Source organism: Natrix helvetica, assembly GCF_964273705.1.
Source record: "Natrix helvetica genome assembly, chromosome: 3".
Classification (NCBI taxonomy): Eukaryota; Metazoa; Chordata; class Lepidosauria; order Squamata; family Natricidae; genus Natrix; species Natrix helvetica.
This window is the reverse complement of record NC_138549.1, coordinates 141,678,850-141,690,857: the sequence shown is the minus strand read 5'-3', so window position 1 is coordinate 141,690,857 and position 12,008 is coordinate 141,678,850. Positions and strand designations below refer to the sequence as shown.

General features: G+C 38.7%; 1 protein-coding gene across 3 annotated transcripts in view; it reads right to left on the bottom strand.

The window, feature by feature from the left end:
• Nucleotides 1-12,008, bottom strand: part of MTCL2 (microtubule crosslinking factor 2) — an 89,330-nt gene that overhangs the window by 17,577 nt on the left and 59,745 nt on the right. The window contains exons 5-10 of one of the 3 annotated variants that reach the window (XM_081949081.1): nucleotides 9,890-11,119; nucleotides 8,580-8,750; nucleotides 7,682-7,807; nucleotides 6,791-7,042; nucleotides 5,465-5,572; nucleotides 1,920-2,087 (exon numbers count right to left, since the gene is read on the bottom strand). In XM_081949081.1, coding sequence (XP_081805207.1) covers nucleotides 1,920-2,087; nucleotides 5,465-5,572; nucleotides 6,791-7,042; nucleotides 7,682-7,807; nucleotides 8,580-8,750; nucleotides 9,890-11,119 — 2,055 coding nt within the window. The remainder of the gene's footprint in view (nucleotides 1-1,919; nucleotides 2,088-5,464; nucleotides 5,573-6,790; nucleotides 7,043-7,681; nucleotides 7,808-8,579; nucleotides 8,751-9,889; nucleotides 11,120-12,008) is intronic. The other 2 variants (XM_081949083.1, XM_081949082.1) reach the window with 2 other exon arrangements.

Here is a 12,008-nt window from a genome sequence, read left to right as displayed (position 1 = left end):
CACCGCCCCGAGTCCCTTTTGGGAGAGGGGGCGGTCTAGAAGCATCAAATATAAATAAATAAATAAATAAATAAATATAAATATTGAAAAGACTCAGGTCACAAAAATAAATGTATTTGAAATATCATTGTAATTGTTGATATATTAGAAAGTGGCAAAAGAGATGATTGAACACATGGTTGATACAATGTATAACAAGACACTGTTTCTGCTTATCTTTTATCTTTTGTTTTTTCTTTTCTGTAAAAGTTGTGAGATTTGGAGAGATTTCTACCTCTAGCACGATGGAGTGCCAAAATTTTTGTATATCCACCTACCCTTTCCTATAAATGTTTAAAAAGCAATAAATTATTTTTAAAAAAATAACCAAAGAACACAGCTTTTTATATATTTGCAGGCCTTAAAATATATTGTATGATTCATATGTAGCATATATTTCAGTATGCAAAATGACATGCTGTTTCTTGTCCCAATGCCTAGAAAAGTAAGCCACATGCTGAGATAACCATATAACAGCCTTTCTCAGTTTACTGTGCTTCCTGTCTAATAGATTATAACTTCTGGCTTGACAGTATATCTCAAGACAGTAGCCTTGGCTGGGGCAAAGAGTTAATGCCGCATCCACTATTCAAGACTACTGTGGAAAAGAGGATTTTTCTTCCATCTGCTATTATGTTAATTTAAACAGCTCCCTCAGTCTACTCTGTGTACATATACTAAATGCTCTCTCTACTCAGGGGTGGGTTCCTGCCAGTTCTAATCTCTTCTATAGAAGAGGTTCCACAAACCTACAGTGCCGTTTAGAACCAGTTCCAGCTCCCTCCCCACTCCCGTCTGCATATCATCAAGATGAAGAGTGAGAGGAGGAATTCTGGGAGTTGAAGTCCACAAGTTTTAAAGCTGTCAAGTTTGAACACCCCTGGGTTTTTTTCTAAATGGTTAGGAGTGCAAGGGTCTTGTAACTTGACAGCTTTAAGACTTGCACACTTCAATGCCAGAGTTCCTAAGCCAACATGATTGGAGGAGGAATTCTGGGAGTTGAAGTCCACAAGTTTTAAAGCTGTCAAGTTTGAACACCCCTGGGTTTTTTTCCCTAAAGGGTTAGGGGTTCAAGGGTCTTGTAACTTGACAGCTTTAAGACTTAAGTGCTTCAAATGCCAGAGTTTCTGAACCAACATTTTGGTTGCTAAGCAAGAGTGTTGTTAAGTGAGTTTCACCACATTTTACAAGTTGGCCACTCCCACCCGGTCACATGGCTGGCAAGCCACTCCCACAAAGCAGGCCACACCTACAGAAGAGGTTCTAAAAAAATTTGAAACCCACCACTGAGGTTACTCTTTTCAATCTCTGACATCACTTGCTTTTTGTGCCAACAATTTTTCTCTCCAGTTTTCTCAACAGAAAATATTATTTTAAAATGAGGAGCATTTAAGCCTGCTCTGTGGCTACCAAAGAATCCTGGTTGCATTCCTTTTATAGCAGAAGCTTCAGATTTGTTCCTCCTGTATAAGAGCAATACAATCAGGCAGGGATTTGACAGCAGAGAAGCCTGGCTTATTAGAACTCTTACATCCAGGACCCTCAAAAATTATCCATGCTGTCTTAAGACTCAATTCATAAGTTCCATTTTTAAAATCTTTTATTAAAAGATTTGACAATTTTTTTAAAAAAACTACAGACACATAGAAGAATAGGAAAAGATGATAAAACATCTTAAATAAATTAAATAAAAAATAAACACTAACAAAAAAGCAAGAAAAGGAAAAGTATCTAAAAACAGCGTCATTCAATTTTCTTTGCAGCAATTACAAACATAGCAATTGGCATCTATCTGTGTTACATTACAATGGAGAAACTATTTTTTAAATTTATTTGATCAACTTGGCATCTGGACCTAAACATGTTTCTCAGATTCTAACCTGAGTGATTAGACTCTTGAGTTCAGTTCTCTCCATCTCCCAGGTGGCTTTGGCTTTGGCGAACTGTTGCTGAAGTTCGTTCATGCCTCTCCTCTCTTCCCGTAGTTCTGTGCATAGCTCCTTCAAGATCACCTTCATATCTGACAAGGTCTTGGTATATTCATTGGGCTGAAAAAATATAAAAAGGAAAAAATGTTCATGTCATATTGTGCAATATAGTGGACTAAAGAAAGAGTTACCAAACTATGTCAGCTTCAGAAAGAAAAGAATTTTGAAGGAGCAGCATGCCAAAACCAATGTTGAAAAGCAGTGTGGCATGATGTTGGACTAGGACAAAGTGCCCCAAATTCAAATTTGCTTTGACTAAATCATTCTCTCTCAACTAACCTACCTCAAAGATTCATTATTCAGGAAAAGAGACACTTTTTACCATTATGAGCCTTGGTAGCACAGTGGTTAGAGTGCAGTACTGCAGGCTACTTCTGCTGATTGCCAGCTGCCTGCAATTTGGCAGTTCAAATCCCACCAGGCTCAAGGTTGACTCAGCCTTCCATTCTTCCAAGATGGGTAAAATGAGAAGCCATATTGTTGGGAGCAAAATGCTGACTCTATAAAACGCTTAGAGAGGGCTGGAAAGCACTGTAAAGTGGTATATAAGTCTAAGAGCTATTGCTATTATAATTCTTTGAAGATAGGGTTGGCTATAAATATAAAAACAGTTTTTAAATACAGTAGAAAAGCCTGCACAGCATATCTTATGCAATTTATTCATTTTTTTTGCTTCTGTTTTTCTTTACAGCAATTATAAGTACTAATAAAAATTACCTCTTACTGTATGATTATAAGAAAAAAATCTTTCCTTTTCTTGATATCTAAATCTTCTAATCATCAAAACCATAATTTAAGTTTATTTTTGTCTGTTTTATGCAAGAAAATCTATAAGGGGTTTCCGATCATTAATAAACATAGATGTTCCCTCTCTTTAATTAAGGACATCAATTTAGCTATCTCTGCATGTTCCATCATCTTCACCAATTATTCCTCCATTGTGGCTAGTGTTGAATTTTTCCAATTTTCTACATATAATAATATTGATGAGGTCATATATAAGTTCCATGGTTTTGTTCCAGCTATTTGTTCATCAATCCCAAAAGAAAAGACTCTGATTTCAATTGTATATTAATCTTTCAGATCCTCTAAATTAGTGCATGTATTTGTATCCGACTCAAAGTGTCCAGAATCATTCATTATTTTGTCTACTTTGAATCTTTATAATAATTGTATGTAAGAAATCCATTGATTAGTATATCCATTTGCTACCAAATCTCCCCTTGGTTTATATTTTACAGACCCCTTGAAAGAATTCTAATATCTCATAATAAGTTAACTGTGTTTACTTATCATTTCTCCTCTATAAAATGCTTCTTGTATAGAAATTCATAAAGGCACCACCTAGATTTGTATTTATATCAATATGGCATGTTTGACAAAATGATTTTTAAAATCTACATTAACCTTAGTTTTGTTATACTACAAATATCCCTTTGTTATACTACAAATATACTACAAATATCCTACTCAAATCTCAGACCGTGTCTTTTTAATTCCAAAGGCCTTCTATTTCTCAGCAATGCTTTCATCCAAACTAAACAACAAGATACAAAATATAATTTAAAATCAGGTAGATCCAATCCTCCTCTTTCTTTTGCATCTTGTAACAGCTTACATTTAACTCATGGTATTTTCCCCTCACCATAAACATTTCAACACCTACCATCAAATTGTTGTTTTCTTATAAATCTGAAAAAAGTCATACTTAAATAATATGCTTTCAAATTTGCAAAAAGATGTTGAGTTTGTACTATACAGAGGCTAAGCCAGCTCATGTTCATTTAGAGGTTCACCAAAATATCCAATGTAATCAGAAGTGCCTAAACGTTTGTATGCAACTTTATATGGGCCATCTCTCTTTTTAGCTGAAGCTGTCAAGACTGAAAATTGGACCATCAGAATGTCACAAATGTACTCTATCCCTACCATCAGATTGTGTACCAACATCCCATGTAATTATTATACATATTAATTTTCAGTTGTTTGAATCATATGCAGTATGCACTCTGCCTCCTATGCATTTGGGTGTAAATGGAGATTTAGGAAAAATGAAATACGTAAGACCCCTCAAAGCATGCCATAGAAACAGATGTTTGTTGTGATAATTTGCAACTTATGGAATGGAAGACTTCTAAGGCAACACAAGAGATATTTGTCAAAACACAAAGGGGTTCCAAAAACATTTGAATTGGATCAAGTGATGGCACTCAACTATAAAGTGCAAAAAAGCTATGAGAAGCTAACCATCTGGAACTTGCCAAGCCTTGTTGTAACTATAGAAATAAATGAGAATGGCACATTACATAAGGTAATGTGCATAGTGGATAGTGTTTCTGAGATCTGAGTACAATTCAAAACTAATCTGCCAAGCTAAACCTTGAGTTTGTAGATATACATGGTTATTGAATGCATATATGAATGAAGCTTTTGGTTCAGAAAGTAAACAATGAAAAATAAAAACAAGGCAGATTTATATATTCCTGAATCTCTGGACAAAAAAAGAACAAGTAGCAGCAGAGGGGTGAGGCAAGCCCTCTACCCTTTCACCGTTTCACTCCTCAGCTGCAGCTTTTCTTCCCACAAATCCTTCTGCAGGTTTTTTCATCATATCCCAATGGGAAGAGAACATTATGGACAGGCAGCTTTGATACCTGAACATTGATTACATCTGAATGGGTCAACTCATCAGCAAAAGCCTACAGTTTGTGCGATATGAAAGTTTTCTGTAGGTGCCACGATTACATCACTTCAGCATATTTTTCACTCAGGTCAGCTCATACATTCAAATTCAACTAATTCTGAGGGATAGAATCAAGATCACGTGAAGTGTTAATACCACTTTATAATGCCTTGGTAAGGCCACACTTGGAATACCGTATTCAGTTTTGGTCGCCACGATGTAAAAAAGGCATTGAGACTCTAGAAAGAGTGCAGAAAAGAGCAACAAAGATGATTAGGCGATAAGGCTAAAACATGAAGAACGGTTGCAGGAACTGGGCACATCTAGTTTGATGAAAAGAAGGACTAGGAGAGACATAATAGCAGTGTTCCAATATCTCAGGGGCTGCCACAAAGAAGGAGGGAGTTAAGAAGCAATGGGTGGAAACTAATCAAGGAGAGAAGCAACCTAGAACTAAGGAGAGATTTCCTGACAGAACAATTAATCAGTGGAACCACTTGCCTCCAGATGTTGTGAATACTCCAACACTTGAAGTTTTTAAGAAGATGTTGGATAACCATTTGTCTGAAGTGGTGTAGGGTTTCCTGCCTAAGCAGGGGATTGGACTAGAAAACCTTCCATGTCTCTTCCAACTCTGTTATTCTATTCTATTCAGAGAAGTGCCAAACATTAAGTACTTAAGAGGGACTGTAAATGATCACAAGTTCCATACAGAATGGATTCCTCATTCCATTGGTCTCCTATTCCATCTTACCATGTTCTGAGACCAAAAATCTCCGGTGTATGTCTTATTATCAGCTTGCTGCTGTGGGCTTAGTTCTTCTTCTTCAATCAGCAAATATAGTTCTTTCATGCTATTCACCTAAACAAAAAAAGAGCAAAACAGTGAGTAGAAGCCTATCACAACTAAATCGCCAGCTTTGTTGTCTGAAAACAACCTACTGGCCCCTTCAAGCAGAGGTGAGAGGTTGAGTACTGTCAACAGGCCAATTCTACCACTCAAAATGGGATGCTACAATAAGCAACAGCCACCCAGAGACGTTGCCATGCCATGTCATAACAACTATGTTCGGTATCATCCTCTCACTCATGTTTCTGTACCAGGCACCTTTCTAGACATTTGTGCCTGGAAAGAATCATCAAACTGGCATATAAAGAAGATGTTGTTGCCAAGCCTGATTTTTTTTCAGCTGCACACAAACTATGCATTCTATTTCAATTAGCATGAATATGTTGCTCTGATAATGATGAGAGACTGTTTTGTTCATCTAATGTGGCGTTGCTTCTCCTTACATCCAGAGCCAAGACAACTCGATAAAACCTTATCAGTCAGGTAAAATAATTCCTTCTGCATCCAGTGTTGAAGATAAAATAGAGGCGGGCAAGAATGAGGCTAGCAAGATGTAAAGGAGGGTAGAGATGCTACTACAGAGTTCTTTTTACAGCAGCATGCTTTCTCCATTCATGAAAAAGCCTCGCTGCAGATCAATTCCCATACCATAATTTAATAAAGCAAAAATGCATGCTTGAGTCTACACGTGCTTTTTATGTCACTTGTGATTGTTCTTCCTGCAGTTTTTCCTTCCAAATGTTGAAGTGTAACATTTGTGGCTACTGGCTTTGTTGATGAGCTGTGGTTTTACAGGGTGTCAAAGACCATACATTCCCCATTTTTAAAGTGGAAAGGAGGATAAATAGAATGTATGTTCTAGCCAAAGTTGACTTGACATATACATGAAGAATTTAAACAATGCTGATTTAAGCCTTGCATCTCAATTGCTGACCTTCCCCAAGATATGCTGTAGAGTAAATGATCTAATGCCAAAAGCTAGATAATAACTCTTGCCTTCAAAAAGTGAAGGACTTGAAAAAAGATAAGAAGGAATGGATATAAGGCCTATTCCTTGCATGTTTGACAGAGCCTAAATTATGATAGCACACAACCTTGACTTAAAATGATAAAAGATATTAACAAAAAAACAGAGTACCCTCAAGGCAAATATCCCAATTATCTTCGTTAGAGTCAATTGAAGATTTTGATTACACAGATGTAGAAGTTCATGGTCAAACATTACTATACCTCCAAGAAATCACTGCATTCATTTTGCAAGGTTTTTCCCTGCCTCCAATGCTTCAGAAACCACTTGAGCTTCATAAAAAGAAGCAGGAAATTCTGCTTGAACTGTTGGGATTCTTGTACCAGAAGGTTCTTCTCCTGGCTCCAGAACTTCTGCTCCAACCTCCTCTGAAGGTTCAGGCTCTGCAGCTCAAATTCTCTTCTCAGGAGGGCCTTCTGGTGATCCTCCTTTAGCTGATGAAACACGGGAAGAAACTGAGAACATTACACAACAGAGTGAGGTGGGAGTGGGGGTGGGTTACCAGCAAAGCCAGTTAATTTAATCAAAGGAAGCAAGAGTACGGACAAGAAAAATCTAATGTATAGGAGGCATGAATATTTTCTTCTCTTTCACTAATGTTTTTTTTTTAATATTTGAAATGTTTAGCATGGAATAAAATGATAAAAGCATATGGGAACAAAATATAGGGAGAGGAATTTCAACTATTAAAAATATTCTGTGCAATGTTGTTCGGAATAATGCTGGTTTGGGAGAAAGAAATAACCAAAGGTTTCAGACATCAGTCCACCTGTTTGGAAGCATCCAGAGTTCATTCCACAAATTCTGGTTAAACACCTGAGAGTCATCAAATACTTACCAAGTAGGTAACTATCACTGTACACTTGCTATATACCGATTCATGGCAATACATTTCCAACGTACAGAGACACCAACTAAAAGCATTTGCTTATTTTTGGGCAACTGGAAGGGGCAGAACATAATTATTCTGGGCTTGAATCCAACTGCAAAATGGTTGAAGCAGCAGAAGGAATAGGTTGGCATCAGTGCTTTCTTATGTTTGCTGCAAGCTCTTCTTGCACCCCAGAATTTGACTCCAAATAAATCCCACTAACCTGGCAGACTTTCTGTGTGAAGTTCTCTGCTTCCTCTTTCCTCAGCTGCCTTTCTTGGGAAAGTTGTTCCTGTAGGCCCCTCAAACTCTCATTAGCTTCAGAAAGAACTAGTTGTAGTTCCTTGATCTGCAAGAATGGTATAACAGTCAATAGTCAGAGGAGGTATCATGACAAACCCCACAATTGAACCATTTTGTTATTATCTATGTATTCAACTTAACCCCAATAACTCTATGCTATTTGGAGAAGAAACCAAAAAAACCCTGTATATAATATAGTGGGAGCTGCATTTGTCATTTTGTGTATCTTTGTGCACAAATCTATGACTTGTCCTTTGCAGTGAGGTGTCTTTGTGCACATGCTTTAATGTAACAATTGCTCCATATGAGAACTCTAGAAAGTAACGTAAAAGGAAGAATTCTGGAAAAACTGTCAGCAATGGCCCCAAGGGCTGAGTTTATTGCATATTGTAATCCTGCAACTGAAAACTTCCAAATTGCAATTTTGCACAAGAAGCCAGCAAATCTTCCTTCAAATCTTTTCTATTTTATACTTCATTTGTCCTCAATATGGTGCTCTCCCAATGTGTTATGCTGGCTCAGACACCAGGATCTGTAGCCAACAAAGTGACGCAACCCATCAAATCGGATGGACACCAGATTGAATCATAGTGTTATTAATCAACTTAACATACTGCTGATTACTGACATGTTAGTATCTACATATTACAATTTGGCTTTTCCCCCAAAGGTTTAGCAGAAATGAAAATGCAAAGGTGGGTGAATGAGAACATTGCCTTTATTCCCCCCCCCCCTTAATATATAATTAACTGATATTTTCCCAGTCAAGTAACTCTTTCCAGAGTTCCCTCTCTTCCTTTAGGAACATCGTCACATACCTCAGACATGTAAGAATCCTTCTCTTCTCGTTGGTATGTCTTGTAGCTCCGGTCAAGTCCCATGTTGGCTTCTGAATTGATGGTGGCAGTGTGGCTGCTGCTACTGCGATACAGATCAGAGGGCCTGCTCTCCCCGACATCCCAGTCTGGGGCCTCCCTAAAGTCAGACTGCTGCATGCATGGGCAAGTTAATGAGAACGAACCAAAAGAATAGAAAAGAAAAGAAAGAACAAAAACAAAACAAATGGGTCTCAGGAACAATAAAGAGAGCTACAAGACAACAAAAAGGATGAAGAGGAAGAGGAGCTTCACTACTGTGGCAGAAGATAAAGTGGAAAATAAAAGGAGACACAAAATGAGCAGACACGTGGGCTGGATTGTTTGGGGAGGGGAAAAAGAGAGAGAGGGAAAAAATGTGCAAACACCAGTTATGGTGCCATGCAGTGCTAGGGGTGAGGGTGTGGCTAGCTGGAATAACAGAGGGGGCCAGTGCATGCACAAAAATAGAACTCTGAAAATTTGGAGTGTGCTTCAGGAGGTTGCAATGCAGCCATTCTCCCAAACCATTTCCCACAAGAGCCATGGCATTTCATATCCAGCTTGGGCTCCTACATTTTCTCTTGCTACACCAGGGTCCGGTCTGCAAGATTGACTATTCCCAAGTAGGTAATTATCTTAGTCAAGACAAACACATGGTTTGTCTGCAGAGGTGAAGTTTCAAGCATACTTCCATCCCTCCATTCTAAATGGGGGGAAATGCATGCATCTGACAAATACTCAAATTATATTCACCATATGGCAAAGTTATCTCAGTAAACCTCTACAAAATGACTGTGTCAGACAAAAACCCCGGAAGCTAATGTTTTCTCTTACAGAATTGACTTTGGAGAATTGCTTTAAATGTGTCCTATTCCAGGGCAAATTTATCAATATGCGGAAATGATTTGGGAAGGTCATGGAACGTGATCCTGATTATCTTGTAATGCAATCCCCTTCTATGATTTCATTTTTCTACCCTACGTATGAACTAGATTTGGGGTTGGGGTTACAATATAATATGCATTTGTCTAGGCAATCTCCTGTCCCATGCACACTCTGCCAAACCAGAGTCCTATCTTGTTAGTGGCCTCAGTTCCATGCAGTGAACTAGTTGTTAGTTTGTCATTTCACTCTGAGAAAGTAGAAAAAGGAAGTTACATTAACAGGGTCAGGTTCTGGTTGGTTAAGGCAAGAAAAAACAGTACTGTACAGCAAATAAAGCAATCATAACTGCAAGGGAGTCACTGTCAACAACTCAGAGAAACCCTCACCTGGAATTCAGCACCATGACTTTTTCGTAGAGCTTCTTTGGTGGAGTCCTGGGAGCTGGAACCTGGTAGGGAGTCCTGCTGGTCTTTCAAGCAGCCACCAATATGGTCCACTTTTTTCATAAAGGTGTTTAGCTCCTGTTGCAGGACTCCAAGCCGCATCAAAATAGCATTGATCAGTTTAGAGTCTGTAGTATTCTCATTGTCCATTGCCTCACTCAGAACCAACTGTGCACAGTCATTGTCCATGCAGAGTTTGAGGTTAGAGGTAAAGCCATTGGCATCAGAAATCAGGACGTCGATAGCTTTGCTGACAAGAGCGGCCTGATCTCGGATGTCAAGGAGAGTCTCAAAGTCTTTACATTTGAAAAGCTGGTTGGGGCTGCTTTCGTGAGTTTTGCTGAAGCCATTGCTAGGTATTTTCTCCTTTGCATCGTTTTCTCCCCCATTAGGAATTTCTTTCCAAAGCGAAGTTGGGATGCACAAGGCCGAATCACCAGCTTCAGCATCTGTCTCCAGCATGGGCCGGGTGGTATGGCAAGAGGCAAGGTCACAACGTTGCAAGTTGGAGAGGAGCACGCGGTTCTCATACTGCAGCTTCTTAACTTTGCCACTAAGCTCACTGATTTGGACCTTGGCCGTGACCAGTTCTTCTTGAGAGGTCTCGCTGATCACGGAACAGCTGTCCTCAGATAAAGTGATATCCAGATCATGATCTGACTTGTACTTATTGAGCTCATTCATGAGGAGCTTATTCTGTTCCTCCAGCTCCATCAATGAACGCCTCAGCAGGTCTGCCTCTTCTTCCACAAACTGCAAGTGCCGCCTGAGTTCTGCCACACTCTCTCCAGAGTCTCCATTGTTTGTCATGGAGAAAGCCAACTGGATATCTTGCCCCAAAAGGTCTTTATCTCCCTGCCCCTTCATGTCATCCATCTCTGCCCTCAGTCCTCGGTTTTCAACCTCAAGCTCCACTATTCTACGGCTCAGAATATTGGCTTCTTCTTCAACAAGTTTCAAGTGGACCTTCAGTTCGGCTTCTCTAGAGTGAGGTGAGTCAGCCAACTCTTCAATGGAGAGAGAGCTTTCCAGGTCCCCATACAAGGACTGGTATTTTGTCAGCTCATCCTTCATACTGTCATTCTCTTTGGCTAACTTGGATAGCTTTTTACACATTAGAGCAGATTCCTCCTTAGCAAAATGCAACTGACATTTGAGATCTGCATTGTCGTCCTAGGATCAAAAAAGAAATGGTGCAAGCATTACCAAAAGAAAATGGTGCTTTTAACAAAACACTGTGTATTAGAAAGACTATTGCTCTTCCGTGGCAGGAAGATTAACACTGACATACTATCCATAACTCATTATATTGATATTATACTGAAAAGCTAAAGTTTGGGGTTGCTGTTTGAGAACTGGAAGTTTTCATAAAACCTAAACAAATCAGTTCCTCTTGGATAACATTTTCATTTTCCCTTGAGGAACATTATCTCATTAAAAGTGACCGTTAGACCGTTATAAAATTAGTTCATTTCCTGCCTACATAACTCATGGAATGAAAGCTCTAAGAAAACCCTCAGAAGAAAAGAATGTCTCCAGTAAGCATTGAAACCTTATTTCCAGATGTCAAATACACTATGAGCATTCAGTTACAACTAACGGTTTAATGTTGCATCAGCCAGAATTGAAAAAAAAGCAACTATTCTTCAATACTTAAAATATACTGCATTGTTGCATTCTCGTTACAAAAATTCTATTGCACCAGATTCAAACATAGCATAAATTGGGGGAGGGGAGGAGAATAGAAATTCCCTAAAGATAAAAAAAAACCTCTTCCTTTTATCCTTTGAGGCAAGCCAGTAGTTATGTTTCCTTGGAATTATGAGCATATCCTACATGGCTGGCTGGGGAATTCTGGAAGTTGAAGTCCACAAGTCTTCAAGTACCCAAGTTTGGACACCCCTGCTTTAAAGAGTTCAAATATCAAGAGATTTCAGCAAAAAGACACAAAGCTACTCTCCTCAGTTTGTTGTTCTTCATTTATTTATTTGAATGTATTAGTTCTCAATTCCAATGGAGTCTTTAATACTGAAATGAAACACTGAGCTACCTTTAGGGATCA